This window comes from Phocoena sinus, chromosome 1 (genome assembly GCF_008692025.1).
Source record: "Phocoena sinus isolate mPhoSin1 chromosome 1, mPhoSin1.pri, whole genome shotgun sequence".
Classification (NCBI taxonomy): domain Eukaryota; kingdom Metazoa; phylum Chordata; class Mammalia; order Artiodactyla; family Phocoenidae; genus Phocoena; species Phocoena sinus.
Window position 1 is genome coordinate 86,623,873 of NC_045763.1, and position 17,837 is coordinate 86,641,709.

The 17,837-nt window shown below is 37.6% G+C and overlaps 1 protein-coding gene across 1 annotated transcript in view; it reads right to left on the reverse strand.

Annotated features, from left to right (window-relative positions):
• Positions 1-2,210: 2,210 nt before the first annotated feature.
• Positions 2,211-17,837, reverse strand: part of DPYD (dihydropyrimidine dehydrogenase) — an 828,512-nt gene continuing 812,885 nt past the window's right edge. The window contains exons 22-23 of the mRNA XM_032630437.1: positions 6,738-6,878; positions 2,211-3,659 (exon numbers count right to left, since the gene is read on the reverse strand). Coding sequence (XP_032486328.1) covers positions 3,489-3,659; positions 6,738-6,878 — 312 coding nt within the window. The 3' untranslated portion in view covers positions 2,211-3,488. The remainder of the gene's footprint in view (positions 3,660-6,737; positions 6,879-17,837) is intronic.

The following is a 17,837-nucleotide window of genomic DNA, read 5'->3' on the forward strand; positions in this document are numbered from 1 at the left end:
CGTGTGCTTGGCAAGCAGCAGATCCAGATTCTAATAACCTGTGTGTAAGATGAATAACTTTTTTCACATTTGTAGGAAGGTTTGGGAGGTGCAAGTGAAGATGGGGAACATGCACTGTGGTCTGTGTAGTGGGGGAGTGGAGTATTGGGTTTAAATACGGACTTTGCCCTCTTCAGTGTATGGTCTTGGACAAATTGCATAAACTCTTTGAGCCTTGGTTTTTCATCTGTGAAATAGGGCTAATAACCTCTATTCTGATCAAATTACTGTGTGCTTAAATGAGATGTTTTATTTACATTTTAGTTTTGGTTTGTTGCTGTCATTTTGGTTGATAGAGTTTTAAAACAATGGTAGAAGAATTTGTTCTGCATTAAAAATTGTGTGTCTTATATAAACAATATTTACAGGTAAATTTTTTTCTTAATATACAGTCAACAAGAATTTTTAAGTTATTTTATTGTAATGACAAGGGTCTCACATGAGTAGTACAAGATAGACTGCTGATGGTCTCTTCAGACAATATTAGATAAGATCTTAGTAACTGAATGTTTTTATATTATTGAAATTATGTGTTTATTATAAAGTATAACCTGATTATATGAGCTCTAGTGTAAACATATTTTTTTTATGATTTTTTTTTTAAGAAGATGTTGGGGGGTAGGAGTTTATTAATTAATTAATTTTTTTTTTTTTTTGCTGTGTTGGGTCTTCGTTTCTGTGCGAGGGCTTTCTCTAGTTGTGGCAAGCGGGGGCCACTCTTCATCGCAGTGTGCGGACCTGTCACTATCGCGGCCTCTCTTGTTGCGGAGCACAGGCTCCAGATGCGCAGGCTCAGTAGTTGTGGCTCATGGGCCTAGTTGCTCCGCAGCATGTGGGATCCTCCCAGACCAGGGCTCGAACCCGTGTCCCCTGCATTGGCAGGCAGATTTTCAACCACTGCACCACCAGGGAAGCCCAGTGTAAACATATTTTTAAGTGAACACATTAAAGATTTTAATGAACTCACGGTTAACAAGGGAACCAGTAAGATTTACAACTTGTTCCAGTATAAACATTTTAATTTTAAAATAACAAACATAGGGGCTTCCCTGGTGGCGCAGTGGTTGGGGGTCCGCCTGCCGATGCAGGGGGCACGGGTTCGTGCCCCGGTCTGGGAGGATCCCACGTGCCGCGGAGCGGCTGGGCCCGTGGGCCATGGCCGCTGGGCCTGTGCGTCTGGAGCCTGTGCTCCGTGGCGGGAGGGGCCGCGGCGGTGGGAGGCCCGTGTACCGCAAATAAATAAATAAAATGACAAACATAATAGAAGTGACAGAAGATGATTTGTATCCAAAACATATCTTTGTTTTCTAAATTGTTTCACTATAGGATGTTTTTAAATGAGAAAAAAAAAGTGAATACTTATTCAATAAGAGTTATTTAATTAACCTGTATTATTTTGTTTTATCCTCACAATAACCTTAGGAATTAGAAACTATTTTAACACCAGTTTTATAGATTAGGAAGTTTGGTTGTCTGAGGTAACAAGCAATTAAGTGAGAGCCAGGTATCAAACTCCAAAGACTGCAATTATCTTCCAACTTTGGTTAAAGCCCAGAGTATGTAAAGGACATATGTTTGGAATAGTAGTGGAGGCTCTTAGTAGGAGAGTATTCAATTCCATTTTATTGAAACTGCATTTAATTTGTTAACACGTGAAAGGATCTGGAGGTTTTTATGGTGGTGGAGAAATATGATGGGACATTCATCTTGGCAAGTAATCTATCAATAGAATAGCACTGAAGAAGTGGAAGGGGATGTTGGATGGCCTGTTAGGAGGTATTACAAGAGCTGCATAATACACAATGGAGGAAAGAACCACAATGGGGAAAGGCTTGGGGAATGTTTTAGTAGTAAAATTGTTGGACATGGTAAGGGACTGCATGAAAGCAGGGAAGACAAAAAGCAGGAGAAGTAACTATTTTGACTTCTGAAATTGAGTTTGAAATGCTTAAATACAGCAAGTGGTCAGATACATGGACAGAAGTCCAACTTGGAGGTATAGATGTTAGCACCATCTGTATAGAAGGGGTTATCAGAGTCAAGAGTGGGAAGAAATCTTAAGGACACCTTCATTAGATTTGAACTAGCTTGATATATATGACTGACTGTGAATGGAATTTACTGTAGAATTAACACCAAACTGCTCTACCAAGAGATAGCAAAAGACCGTGTTATTTAATAATGCTTTATAAAATTTTATTTGGTATTATTCAATCATACAGATTTTGTGGTAAATGTGCATTTCTAAAAGTGCATAATCAAACATTTAATTTTTCTTGATCTTGCATTTATCATAGAAATATGCCACAGATGATTACATAAAGATTCACTACTTATGGATTCATATTAAAATATGTCACAAAGAAGAGATAAACTAATTTATAGGATGCTATTTGCTGATTATGAAAATAGAGAAATACGAAAATATTATTTGGCAATAACAGAAAATATTTCTTTTTTATTTAATTACTTTCAAAATTCAACATAAACACTAAAATAAAGAGTTGGTAAAGTGGTATCACACATTTAATATATATTTCCAATACTATATTTTTCATTCTTGAATGATGAAGCACATGACCCACTGCTGTGTAATCTGGGTTGTGTTCAAACATTAATTGCTGTAATCATGAAGGTTACTATTAGAAGCAGATAGAACAGATCTGTGCACAGCAAAAGAGTGGCTTTAACCAGAGCTCCGTCCTAACGCATCTTACTTTGTTAGGAACATAGTTTAAATATTTAAAGAAGAATGTCATGTTGATTCATTGGTGGCGTTTGGACACCCATCTGAGGAGTGAGTGATGAATAGCACAGCGTGATATGAATGGTTACTAAACACTCTCGCCTTCAGTATCCAGCACCAAAAAGAAGTTATTTCAGCGAAGGGGCCTGAAAAAAGTTTCCCAAATCCTTGTTGGCTCTCTTTTCCTGCCACAGAAAATTATTATGTGACTTCATTTGAGCTTTATGGAGCTAATTACCTTTGCTTAGAAACAGAGTTAAAATTAAATGTAATTTTTAATTATAAAATGTTGCCTTGGAAACATTTGCTCATAAGTTAAATTGTACTTTGTTCTAAAATACTTATTTCTTTTACAATTAGAAATCAAAGACAGAGCCCAGCATAGGGCAATTTGGAAACTGTAGTATTAATTGCCACAAAACTGCTAATATTTTTCATAATGGACAACTGATGGCGAACATCCAATTAACTGCTACACAGTTATATTTAACAACTCTCCTCAGAAAAGAATTATTCTATTTTATGACCATTAACTGAATGGTCACTGGCAGTAGACATTTTTAAAATTTAGAAATTATCTTTTTTTATTTAGAAATTATATGTTTGTTTGAATTTAGAAAGAGCTGAGCATAATGATCACAATTAAAAAGATCAGCATAAGTAGGTGACCTCAAGGTCCACAGCAACTGTTTCACAAATCACCTTAAGACATGGGATTCACAGCCAAGGGCAAGCCTCTCTTTGGTTCATAAGGTGTTGTCCTGGAAACCATTCTGATGCAGTCGATAATAGGGCAGACGGAGAGACACAGGGTACAGCCTGTACAAGTGTCAGTAATGGTGGGCAGGTGGGTTTCAGGATCAAACTGGATAGCCTGCGAACAGAAATAAAGAGTCTTGCTGTCACTGCCCACAAAGGTCAAGAATGCCCCCATTTTAGCATCAACGTTTTTTTCCACTGCAGGAGAGCTGCACTTGGAGACAACTACGCCCAGCACTGTGGTGCAGCTATAGCAACAGTTGAACTGCCAGGGAGAAGGGAAAAAAAAAAAAAAAAAAGGACAAAAAAGAAATGCCTTTAAAATTAGAAACACAATGTTTAAAATTCCTTAGAGGTATTTTTCTCTCTTTGTGTGAGGAAAATATTTCATAACATAGTAACTCTCTAGTGTCCTGTGTTCTGAGAAGAACATAGGTCTTGTCAGTCTGACCATGACTGGGCAGGTGTCAGCTACCTGAGGGGGGCAGGGTGCTTCCACACCTTGTCCTTCACGCACTCATGGTTCTCGGCAGTGGAGAAACGTCACTGTCAGATGCGGCAATGAATGCACTTGTTTGGATTTCAAATTATGTGTGTAGTGTTTAGAAGAAGGCAATAGGAAAAAAAATTAGCTTAAGTGCCAGCTTTCAGGTTTGAGGATTTCCAAGCTGATTCTAGGCATTACCCGACCACCAAGGGGAAAAATCACTGAAAGATGGGAGCCTGGACACCTGGCTTCCTGGTCCTGGCCTGACACTCCTCAGCTGGGAGAACCAGGATAAGTCTTCAAGCTCTAAAACTGCTCAGGATTTTGAGAAATTCAATAATTTATTCCATTTCCCCCCCTCCCTTCTCTCCTTCCTTCCTTTCTTTTAACATGAAGCAATCTATAACGTGCAATGAAAATACCTAGTGTGAAATTTACAATTGAGATTTTTATTTAAAGTCATGATGATTATTTGTTAAAGAGAGAAACATTTGTTTCCAAATGTTATAACATTTGTTATTTGGAAACAACATGCAAGAATTTCCATCTAGGGGAGACTTCAGGGTAGATACGTGGGGGCAGAGGGGACTTGAGGACTTGTCTGGAATCTTGCAGAACAATTTGATGTTTTTACTCAGATGGTGCACTAATTCGGAGGAACGAGCTAGGGGGCTCAGCAAAATTATGAGGGTCATTAAGCCCCCGCCTCACTCCAGATACTCCTTGAGGCCAGGTCTGCAAATCTTACATTTTGAAATAATTACTGAATTCTGTTGTGTTTTTTTTTTCCTGTGTCATATACAACATGCTATATAATCCAATTCAAAATATTTTTTATGTTTAAAATTTTCCTCCCCCAAATGAGGCTACTTGTAACTATAATTTTTTTCTCTTTTATGCACATAAAAATGAAAATGGTCTCAGAGTAAATTATGTCAGGCTGCTTAATATTTTTTAAAAATTTCTGATCTTTAAGGAAACAACCATATATCTGAACAAGAACTGTAGTTATGACAAACTATTAGAAAATTTGTCTAAACAAATTGTTGCTATGTTTTGTAAAACAACATCTCAGATGGCTGTTTAAATGAGTAAAAGCTATTTTTCTTCTTTATGTACCCTTTTATAAATAGAAATCCAAGAAACAATTGATGAAAATAAAATAATACTTATGTTTTAGAAATCTTAAACTTTGGGCTTCCCTGGTGGCGCAGTGGTTGAGACTCCGCCTGCTGATGCAGGGGACACGGGTTCGTGCCCCTGTCCGGGAGGATCCCACATGCCGCGGAGCGGCTGGGCCCGTGAGCCATGGCCGCTGAGCCTGCGCGTCCGGAGCCTGTGCTCCGCAACGGGAGAGGCCACAACAGTGAGAGGCCCGCGTACCGCAAAAAAAAAAAAAAAAAAAAAAAATCTTATACTTTGAAAATTTGCAAACATGTAAAACTTTTCAGTTGAAGATTTTGATTTTCTATTTTTTATCCTTTAGAGACATAAGAGTCAAAGGACTTTTAAAATCTTTTTAAATGTATAATTGTGATTTTTTCCCCTTCATTAATAAGATTATTTTTGCTAAAATTGTACCAAGGCTAGAATTCCAAGGTGGGAGTAATAACCTCTAAGATTTAAGATGTTAGAACCCTGATGCTGTGATTTTAGTGACGGAACTTCCTTACTTATCTCTGATTGGTTAATTAGAGAAAAGAAGAAATGAAAATGAATGTGATATGATTAGCATTTTCAAAGTAACTGTTAGAGACACTTCTCAGATAGAAAAAAAAGTGATACAAGGGTGAAAACTTGGTATAGAAGTAGTGTTAAATTAAGGAAAAAGAGATTTTTTAAAAATTAAAATTATGTCTGTCGTACCTGTATTAGGTGATCAGAAGAATATGTAATATCATACCACAAGCAAATAGGAACTTTCTCCAAGCTGAATAAGGTAAATGAACTGCAATTTTTAACAATGGCCAGTTTATCTATTTTGAAAATTCATTAATCATCTTAAAGGGATCTTATTTTACTTTACTATACTTCTTTATAGCTTGAAATATTTAATGAAAATAATATTATTCTGTAGTTTTTAGCCTGAAGACAGTTGAATGCCCATTTTTTCTTTATTGTTCCATGGCAGACTCTCAGCTGAAGGCTGAGGAACTGGGAAGAATCTCTGGATCATTTCATGTGGTAGGAATACAACTTGTTGACTCTTCCAGCTATAGAGGAATTTCTGGTCCCAACCAGCCCATCTAGTTGGTGGGAAAATGCTTTTTCTTTCTAACTGAAGCTCAATCAATACTGAATGGAAGAGCATTCTCTTTTGGTAGAAGGAAGCAAGTCCTTTCAGGGTCATGGCAATAAATTGTAGCTCTTTTCCCTCTGCATGAGAGCATAATGCTTCCTCATGGGCATAATTGTGTGAATTTCTTTTTTTGTTTGAATTCTTCCTTCCAATTTTATGAGTGATGAAATGATACTAAAACAGTACTGTGCACTGAATGGTGGCATCGTTAGTATGAGTTATGGCTTCCCTTTAAAAAAAAATCACTATGTTATGAGGGTGAGAGGACAGAGAGCTATGTCACTGCTGAGTAGCAATGTTTGGCACGTCTGGTCTGAATCCCACACTCTGTGACAGAAGATGCTTTCTGCTACAAAAGCCAAGAAGAAACATGCCTCACAGCATCCTAATTGCAGCAGGATTCTTACCTGGTAGCCAGAGTCATTACAGGTCATGTAGCATTTGCCACAGCTGATACACATTTCTTCATCAATCACAGCCACAACTTGCTCTAAGGTGCTCAGTTCACCAAATGTTCCAAGGTGCTGCAGTGCTTTTCCAATCACATCCTGAAAGACAGGCACTGAATCACTTACAGTGTTCATTGTAAAACATTACCATGTGATGATTAATATCTGTCCAAATTTCCCTGTTTTTATAAAATGCTGCATTATATAACTTAGAAGGTTTTGGATACTGTAGTTCTCACAGATATACTTTTTATAATTATAGCTTACATATTTCTGTCTCCTGAAAGATGGGCTTTCTGTATATATCTAGCGTAGAAACACAAGACATAACTAATTGCATTCATCAGGTTTTCTACAAATGATCTAAATCAGTGTTTCTGTGGACAGAAGAAATGACACCCTTTTCAGTGGTTGTGGCTTACTTTTTCTCAATTTTGGACTTTGAATGATCCAAAAGTAATGAAAAGTGACAAAGGGTAATGCACTGATACTAGAAAACTTTAGATTGCTAGGAATGAGGGGAATAAAAATGTGGACACTATGCATTTATAGCACTGCATTTGGAGTCTAGATTTCATTTAGAAGAGTGCTTTGATAGCATACCCACCTGTCATGTCTTGAAGAGTATATTTCATTCTTTAAAAATTCTAATTTATGTTAATTAATTAGGTTAATTTAATAGCTAAATAAGATGCTCTTTTACTACTAAAGAACTAGGATTTTCTTCATTCACCACTGAAGATTTTTCATGCTGTTACACATTGCTTTGTTCTTCATATTAATTGGATGTGTGCTTAATATGTGAAGCACAGAAGATGTTTCATCAACAATAAGAAACACTTTGTTTCATAAAACAAAACAGAAGAATGTAACAATGTTTGTAAAATTAGTATGCTGTCAAGATTTTCTGCTTCTGTTTTTAACTTTTAACAAGACAATCTTTTGTTTGAATTCAAGGTCCGTCTTCAAGGTGGTTTGACTCACATTTAAAGCCACCTTCCTATATTCTCTATGGTATCTTATTTTCTGTTCTTCTTTTTATGACCTTGGTTACCCTTTTTTACTCTATTTTTTCCCGATTTCAGCTCTAAATGACAATATGCTCATGACTTTGAGCTTTTAAACTGAAACAAAGCTTACATAATTATATACCATTGGTGTGTCTCTCAAAAAATAAGGTGATCAAAAACTTACTGTCTTTACTATTTTCTTTTCAGTGTGTTGAAGGTATACTTTCAGTGATACCACAGTCTGTTTGTAGAGGGGGGGCACCTGATGTCCAAATCAATATCTCCATTCTGAATTTCTCTCACAAACTTAAAATCTACTTTTATCAGCTGCATGATAAGCACTGTCATTAGGATTAGGTTTGTCAAATTCACCACTCACTGAATTTTTCATCAGCATCACAAAACTGGATCTTCCTTCTGATTTCCCTAGTCTTACTAACACTGTTAGGAGTTCTTCAGTCACTGAGGCTTGAAATTTCAGAGCTGTATTTCACTCTGACTTCTCCCTACTCCAAAATCTCATCAGTTGCCAAGTCTTCTGAGCTCTGGATCTGCAATATCTTCTGAATCCTCTTTCCAAGTCTACTATAATCTTTAACCATTACTAATTAATTTCCCATTACTTCTAATGTAGTTATAAGAGCCTACATGTCTCATCCTCTTATTCTCCCTTTCCTTTCTACCTTACTCAGTGTTGTCATCTTCATCTATGCTGTACAGCACAGCTTAAATTTTCTCACTACCTTACTCAAAAATCTGTTGAATTAAATACAGTTTCACATTTAAGTCTAGCATTTAAGGCTTTCTACCAACTAGTCTTTTTTGGTCTTATTTCTCACTTCCGAACACCATGTGCTTTAGCTACACTGGACACATGCCCTACACTGAACACACTTGTCAGTCAACTCCTCTGGCACCTAATTTTATCTTGAGTCCTCTGTCCAGAATACCCTTCCTTCCCATCTTCACTTTGAAAAATCCTGTCCATCCTTCAAAGGCATCTCACATGCCACTACTTCCTGAAAACCTCCTTAATTCTTCCTTCTCCTTTCCTAACCAAATTGAAGATGTGATCCCCCGCTTCTTCATTCTCTTCTTCCTTTGTCTCCTACCTCTTTTCCTCCTGCCCTTTTCCCCTCTTCATCCTCTCTCTCTCCCCCTCCTACCAATGCAATGGCCTAGAGTGTTTTATCTATTATGTGGAACTAATGGTTACAGATTACTTTGAGTTCTTACTATGTATCAGGCCAGTGCCATAATTTTTAAGCATTTTCTCATTTAAATCTCACACATTTTATAGAGGATGAGATTATTGACATTTAAGGTATAAAATTAAATAAATGATGAAGCAGGGATTCAGACCAGTGCTGCCTAACTTCAAATTCTGTGACCATAAGCATTCTGCTTTACTGGCTCATCGGTTATTTCTCCATTTAGCAAATTTTACTTCATGTTGTAGATATTTTCTACGTTCAGCTCCTTATTTGCAGCCTCTTAGGAGGCTTTATTCATCTTTGTATCTCATGTTGTGTATCTTGCTCCTCAGATCACTGAAACATAATGGGTACTCAAATATTTGTTAAAATAAATGTATCTTTAGTTTTTCTATATACTAAATATTCAGAAAAATATTAGGCACACAGTTGTATGAGCTAACAGCTACTTTGTGATTTACCGAATACTTTTATTAATATGAGATTCACAAAAAGATTTGAGTACCTCTTTAAATACAAAATAATCATAGTCAACGTATCTGGATATGTTTAATATTTTCTAATATCTTAAGACAGTAAATGCATGAGGTCACTCTATGGCTGTAAAAGACTATACGTGATAGAAAATAATTTTTTCAATGTAGTAAACAAATTAGCCAGAACAGTTGTTTCATTGAATTAGATCATGGCTTGACTGAAATCATCAGTAAATATTCAAAAGATGATTAAACAGGAAACTCCCTAGATGGTCATCCAGCTTATAAGGCTTATTCCAAAGAAACTGCATATTTCTAAGATATTTTATTGGAGGAAGCAAATTCACATTCTGTGTATATCAAATACGCCTTTTGCTCTATATTGGAGATTTGCTGTTGTCATTTATTAAAACATCATTGTTTAATATGAAACTAAATAAAACAAAGTCCTTTGAGCCTCTAAAAATTATTTACACATGGTGTTAAAAATCACCCCTCATTCATCATAGTTCTGAAGAAAATTATGTATATATATATTTAATCTGGAAGAGGATAAAAGAATGGCAACAATTTTAAGTTATTTTGTAAAGAGTAATCAAATAAAATGAATTATCATTCTATGTGGCAGAAAACGTGGACATTTGTTTAAAACTCAAAGCTTCCAGGTAGTATTGCCAGCTTATAAATACCCTTGAGTACACGTTCTGGAATTTGGAGTTTGCTGAAAGTTGCATATAATCAGTAAAGCACATATGGCTAGTCTAGTCCCTGTTGGACACATACCTGTGGAGATTAGGGTACCTACATTCATTACTCCAAGCAGGGTGTGGATATACAAAGGTCACACGATCTGCTATAGCCATCCCTGATTAGTGGAAAAGTTTATGTATGAATGTGTATGTGGGAAAAGTGATGCCAAATTCTTTAAAGTGTAGGTGATACATGTGACTTAAATATGTTTTCCCAAAATTAACGTTGGGAAGTAGTACAGAATTCTAGAATCACATCTTTGTCAATTAGTTATTTGTCTGGGATAATCAAAAGTATTTTTAAAAACTAGATCAGTCAATATTTCTGTTTGATATAAAGTTTGGGATCAAAAGTGAGGAACTACAGGGCCCCCATCCCATCCCTGCTGCATCATGCTTAATGTATTAGGCTTAGTATGAATTTCTTAGTTTTGGCCTATTTTTTTTTACAGGTGATTGAAGTATTTTCAGGTTGTGACTGATATCTGGCGTGTTAACTGTCCTTAGATTTAAGTCTTCTACGCATCTGATTAGCATACTATTTACGATACCTGTAAAAAAGTGTCATTCAAAGGCCAGGACTAAGGACAGTGTGCTGTGGGCAATCACTATGATGTCTATCCAAAACAGATCAAAATTATTTGGACGTAGCTGTTTAATTACTTTACCATTTTCTTATCTGTACCATTACCAATGTCACAGGTTCTTATCTGTTATATCAAGTTCACTGCTTGCATAATAAACCTATCAAAATAGGAAATGAGATAATTTGGTTTGTTCTCACAGAATTTATGCTGACACTTGATAATTTCTTCCTTTACTAATACTCTCAAGTCAAAAGTTTAATGATCCTTAATGAAGCTTTCTGGTCTACTTCTATCTTTTCTTCACTCCCCTTGCCACATCAACCTTTTCCTTTTCTAAAGAACCTAGAGCACCATTTAATTTTTGGCAGTGTGATACAGTGATATCATACTAAAATAGTTTCAAAAATACAGCATACAATTTATCTTTGATATCCTATATAATGTCCTCTGAGCTAGGAGACAGGGATGGTGACTGTACAATTAGATAGGGAAGTCTTGAGTGTAAATTCAGTAGAACTCTGATAACAGGACTCAGCGTGAATAAGCTGAGTTGGGAGGGCAGAGACAAAGCATGATTCAGGAAATAACGTAGTAAGTAAATTAGTGGAGAAGGTAAGAGAAACAAGCAAACCAAGAGATGGGGTAGAAGCTAGTGAGGACCTGGGAACTGACGTGGGTGAGAGAGGGTGCAGTGGAAGGGAGCTTGTTACTGAGAGACAGATGGGTGAGGTTTGGGTGCAGTCAAGGTTGGTTCAGTAGAGATCTGTGGCCCTGATCACTGTATTCTTTTTATGTGGGCTGGCTCGGGCTTTAAAGTAGCAAGTTCTTGCCAGACACTTTGGATTTAAATACAGTTAATGAGGCTAAATGTGATGTGTTTCTACTTTATCTTTACCTATCTTGGGCTTCACCTCTCGAATATGTTTTCCTTATCCTTTTCAGTTCTAAAAGCATTCTTTATGGGGATGCTACAAAGATAACAGGAGCTGAACAGTTCTAATTGTAAGTTAACAGTATACCATCTGCTCTAAGTAGTGGGTGTATTCTCTTTTTTTTTTTTTTTTACTTTTAATAGACAAAATACATTTCCATTTTTCCTAATATTTTCTTCAAATTCAGATAATTTGAGGCTTTGGTATTTCTGAAACACTTTAAAATCTTGATGCCACTCTTTTATGATCATCGTTGGTAATGTGATCTCTATTTTCTCATATGACTATTCAATACTGAGTTATCTAAATGCTTCACTCTTTTCCTATTCCTCGTGAAACTCAGAGAGATTATGTCACCAAATTTCAATTTGACAGCCTCTCATTCTTCTTGATCCATGTTCAGGTTAGAGCTCTGACTACGGGATTGTTTTCTATTGTTGTTTCTGAGCTCCCTGAAAGTAGATTTACTAAAGGTGGCATACTTGTACATTTCAGTTTAGACTTCCTTTCTGTGGCCTAACAAACTCTACGATGATATGGGATGGTTACTTTCCTTCAAGATTCTTTTAGCTGCCATTTTCCCCAAACAGATTGTTATAAGGAACCAGAAATAAGTCAATGCAGTAAGTCTCTCATTGCTTCTCTCTCCTTTGTGAGATTAAATTTCCAACATGGCAATTCAATAGTTTTGCCAATGTTTTGCCTTTAGTGGAGTGGGATTTTCATCTGAAGTCTGTAAAGGCTTACATCGCTGCCCTATCTTGCCTGTCCGTATTAACCATCTAGTTATGGGGTCTCTGATGTAGTCCCCGAAAACATTTCTGTTTTCCTTTCATTTCACTCTCCTGCAGCTGCTTCCTCCATGCTTCACTTTCACGTTGGTGGATTTCCATGCATGTGTATATCTTTTTGACATATACTGTTCCTCCCCCAGCCCTTTCATCAGACTTATTTATTCCAAAGAAGATATACCTTTCCATCATCATATTCCAGTCAGGAATCACACCTCAAAACATCCCCGTAAGACTTAAGAGTTGATTTTCACCATATTCTGTTCATGTGTTTTAAAGTGCAGTTTGATAATTTTTCATCTGCTATTTGTCTGTATATAGACAACTGAGAATGTTAATGCCTCCCGCCCATTTCGCTGGTATCTTCTGAAAATTGCTGGGAAAATCCTCTACTATTTTTCTTCCTGTGTCATCCCTTTTATGCTCCATAGTATCTAATATGCCTTACAGTTATATATGAGTACTTTTCTCCTTCCCCTCACAACTCAATTGAAATAATAAACCTCTCGATCAGGCTGACTGGTCTCCTGCCAACACTGTCTTGCCAGTCTTATGAGATGCAGTCTATCTCTTCCTAGAAGCAGCAGGAAGAGATGAAAACATCACTAGTGCCCCTAAACCATTCATTTTCCTACCCAGAAATTCAAAGACGTTAGAGATACATTCCTGGCTTCATAAAGAGAATGAGAATTCATTCTCAAATATATCAACAGAAGTGGGAAGCATTCGGGGAACTTTATAAGCCTTGGCAGACTCTCAAATCTCTGTTATATGCTGCCTGGGACCAAAGCACGTTTCTCATTTAGCAGGGCCAAATGTGCACACTGTCACTTCAGTTCTCTTCAGCCAGGAGATAAAATGGCTTCCTATTTGGTTTCTTTTCTCTAGCACAGGTGAACCTGTGGAATGTGTTAGGAGCTTCTTTAGAAGGTCCTGGTTCATCTTTTAGAAGGAGACCTTTACATCTATTGCTGGAGGTCAGTTGTCTTTTTCTTACTTTATCTCATTCTTCCCCTTCCCCTTCAGCACTGATTTTGATTACCCTCCTCTTCCTCAGAAGCCTTTTCTTTCACAAAAGCGACAGCTCCGCAATATCGCAATATGTATGGTAAATGTGTCACTATGAAATGGAAATCCAGATGTAGGGTTGATAAAGAGGAAATTGACTGGACGCCAGGCTGACGCTAGGGCCCCAGACTATTCCCTGCGGTAGGACTGACAGCCTCTGAGACCATTTTTTAGCTTCCAAGGACGCAGGGGAAGCTGGATACCATGTTGGCTAGTGAAGACTTTTGGTTCTCAAGGACCCCCTAGTCACAGTGTAACACTGGGAGTAACCACTCTTGACGCTCTAGCTGAAATCCTTAAATGTTTAATCAGTATATCCCCTCGCCCTTTTACATCATATTAAGACTGAGCAAGAAAACTGGATTATTTTCCTCATCACTGCCTCTCAGTTTGGTCCTTTCTAGGAAATCTTATTGAACAAAAGAATGAGTTTTGTATTGGATTTAAGGTCCCATGGCTGCATTTATCCCAAGTATGTATTAACCCTATGCTTTGCAAACATACTCATATGCTTGAAATGCCACCTTCCTTTTTTTTTTTTTTTTCTTTCATGAGAGACAGAAGAAGATAGTGATTAAGGCCCAAGTTTTAGTTTTAGAGCCAGATTTTGGAATCAAGTCTTGGTTTTCATGTCTTCCTAGCTGTGTGACCTTAGACAAGTTATTTAACCTCTCTGTTTATTAATTACTTAATTAGTAAAATAGGGAAAATATGGATACCTGATAGGGTTATGGTGAGGATTAAATGAGTTAATTCACAAGCATGCAGAACAGTGCCTGAAACCTCATAAGTACTCAATAAATATTAGCTTTTATTATTAATTCTCTGCTTAATTAACACTAATTTATTAAACTCCATGTTAAATATCACCATCTCTGTGAAGCTTTGCACAATTACCCGAGGCGGAACTAATCCCTTTCACTCCTCTGTGTTCCCAGAGCATTTTGTACATATTTGATTGAACTGTAAATAATTTTTAACATGTGTCTTTCTCCCTTGTTAGACTGTGAGCTCCGTAAGGATAGATATCTTTCTTTTTAAAATTCATGTTGTATTCCCAGTTTCCTGGATTGCAGCGAGTGCATAATAAATGTATGTTGGCACTACATCTCCACCAAGATCAGGAAAAACCTGGTGCCTTGAACCATGCCTTGTTAGTCTCTGGACGAAGATCCAGTCCTGAGCACACTGCTAAGGTCACATAGCAAATAATAGAATACTTACTGATTGACTGATATTGAAACTGCCTACTTCTGAAGCAGCAGACCATTAAGTCTTATCTGAGGCATTTGAAAGAAAAGAACAAAAGATGAGATCTATTGAGCATGGCTTGCTTAGAAATAATATTGTCACACTCATAACCAGAGAAGATGGGGGTAGATTAGAAACTTGAATGCATGACTGAAAAACTTGTTCAGACAAGAGGGGCTTAGTCAACTTTGTGGGACACTGGGGCCCTTTATATAGCAGATGGGGAATAATATACTGTGCTAGCTGAGAGGATAAACAAAGCAATGGCATGGAGTTTAAACTATTGAACAGAGGAATCTATAAAGAGGCCAGCAGCGAGCAGGGAAGAAACATGCTAAAATAAACAGATAGGTGGACAGGGAAAATATTAAGCACGAAAACAGATAACCCAGGCCCTCAGGAAAAAGGGGAGATGGAAAAATGGTATGTCAAGAACAGAAGAAACACTGTAGGGAAAACATAAAAGTAATGATGAAGCAGCAGAGGGAAGTACGTAGCATGCCTGGGTAAGTGTGGTACAATAAAACAAAGAAGCACAAGAAGAAATGTCTGATTCACATGCAGAGAGAAAATGACTCTTAAAGGGAACGTGCCTGTTAATTTCAATGGGGACTGAACAACCACATGGCCGCATCATCCAGATGGAGTCTAAAATAATGGGCAAGGGGGCAAGGGACTCGTACGAAAATGACGACAACCGTGGCTCCTTACATATGAATAGAACTATGCCTCATGCAATACTTTCACACACATCATTTCATTTATAACAATGGAGTTGAGGTCTTCTGACATTATCTAGTTTTTATTCTCCTTCCTGCCAATCTCCCACCTAGATTGTTACAACAGCCTTCTAACCAGTCTTCCTGCTTCTGTCCTTGCCCATCTAGGATCTTGTATCAACACCGCAGACAGAATGAGCCTTTGAAAAATTTTGTCAGATCACATCATGCTTCCTTTTAAAAAGCCTCAATAGTTTCCTGCCAAGGACTTTCCTACTTTGGGGTCTTTGCATTTTCTGTTCCTTCTGAATGGAACGTTCTCCCCCGACCCCGATATTTATCTGCATTGATCACTCTCTCACTCTTGGAAGTGTTTACTCATATGCCATTTAACCAGGCAGGCATCTCCTGATCAACCTCTCCAGCAATTACTTTTCCCCTAATCCTGCTGTATCTTCTCCACAGCACTGTGACCATCTGACATAGTATGTACCCACTCATTCATTTGTTTATTGTCTGTTCTATAATGTAGACACCACGAGAGCTGGGCTTTTGTTTTGTTCACTACTGAATTGCTAGAGACTAGAGTAGTGCTAGAACATAGTGGGTGGATGTTAATAGTTGTTGGATGAATGACAAAATGGATGTATGGGTGAATAGGACAATTATTGCCAACTGGAAATTGGAATCTCAGTGGTTTACATGTGAAAGGCAAAATGAAACGATACCAGATGTCCTTGCCAAGATGAGCAGTGCTTTCTGACCTGTGGACCACTTCCTCATTCTTAAGACTTCCTCTATTTTTTTCTCCACGTCATCATTTCCTTCTGGTTATTCTCTTATTTCTTTGATCACTTGTTCCCATTTGCTTCCCCAGAACTTCCTACTCCCTCATAGGGTATTAGGTTAAGCAAGAAATGAAGAAATATACGTGAAGCTTCTGTCTTGTATCTGGCACCCAGTAGGCGGTCAGCATGTCAGTTCTTTTTTCTTTATATCATCCAGCACAGGTGCAAAATTAGCTTGAGCTCACTAACTTCAATATGCTCAAATCTAAATTTTTCACCCCACATTAGAAAACTCATCAAACCTAAAACACCAAGAATAAAACCCTGATTCATTATCTTTCATTTTTCTTTATCTCAGTTAGTGGGACTAGCAAAAATCTAATCATCTTAGTCTCCTTATTTTCAACTCCTTACTGTCCCTTATACCTCAGTATATAAAGAGAATCATCAAATTTTAGAGGGAGAATTATCAAGTCTTCATCAATTTAACCTCTGCTTCTGTTTCCATAACCATGGCCACTCACCAAATCTAGGACCACATTATGAATCACTGGGAACATCCCTTTTTCCACTTACCCTTCTAATCACTACCCAGTCTACAGGGCTCCTTAAACGCCAGTTCCTCAGAGAAGCCTTCCTCATCTCCTTCAATCTAAATTAGGTCTTGCTATGAAAGAGACTCCACACATCCTGTATTTTTCTTTATTGTTTGTATTATAAACATAGCTTTATATTATTAGTGTGATTCTTTGTTTTAATACCTGTTTCTTTCTCTATTCTGTATGCTTCATGAGGACAGAGGCTGTGGCTGTTTTATTTTTTGTACTGTAGATGCTCAATTCCTAGCACACTGCTTGTCTCATGGTAGGTATATGATAAAAATTTCCTGAAAAATATATGGACTTCTTCAAAACTTCCAACTTGGTTGACTTCCAGAGCTTTATGTATTCCTACTAACATTCTTGAGTTCACTTTATTGGACATATGGAAATGGAGGGTCACCCTAACCTGTTATCTATTTCAAGCTGTCCATTCCTAACATCATAACTAATAGTGGGTAACATATACAGTATTTAGGATATGTTTGGTGCAGGCTAAAAGCACTTCACACACTACCTAATTTATAATCCCATGAGGCAGACTCTTTTTTTTTTTTTGCGGTACGCGGGCCTCTTACTCTTGTGGCCTCTCCCGTTGCAGAGCACAGGCTCCGGACACGCAGGCTCAGCGGCCATGGCTCACAGGCCCAGCCGCTCCGCAGCATGTGGGATCTTCCCAGACCGGGGCACGAACCCGTGTCCCCTGCATCGGCAGGCGGACTCTCAACCACTGCGCCACCATGGAAGCCCAGGCAGACTCTTTAATTATGTCCACTTTACAGATTAGTTAACCGAGGCAAGTTCATGTAGCTGCTAAATGGCAGTGGCATAATTTGAACCCAAGCAGCATGACAGAGTAGTTCCAGGCTTAATT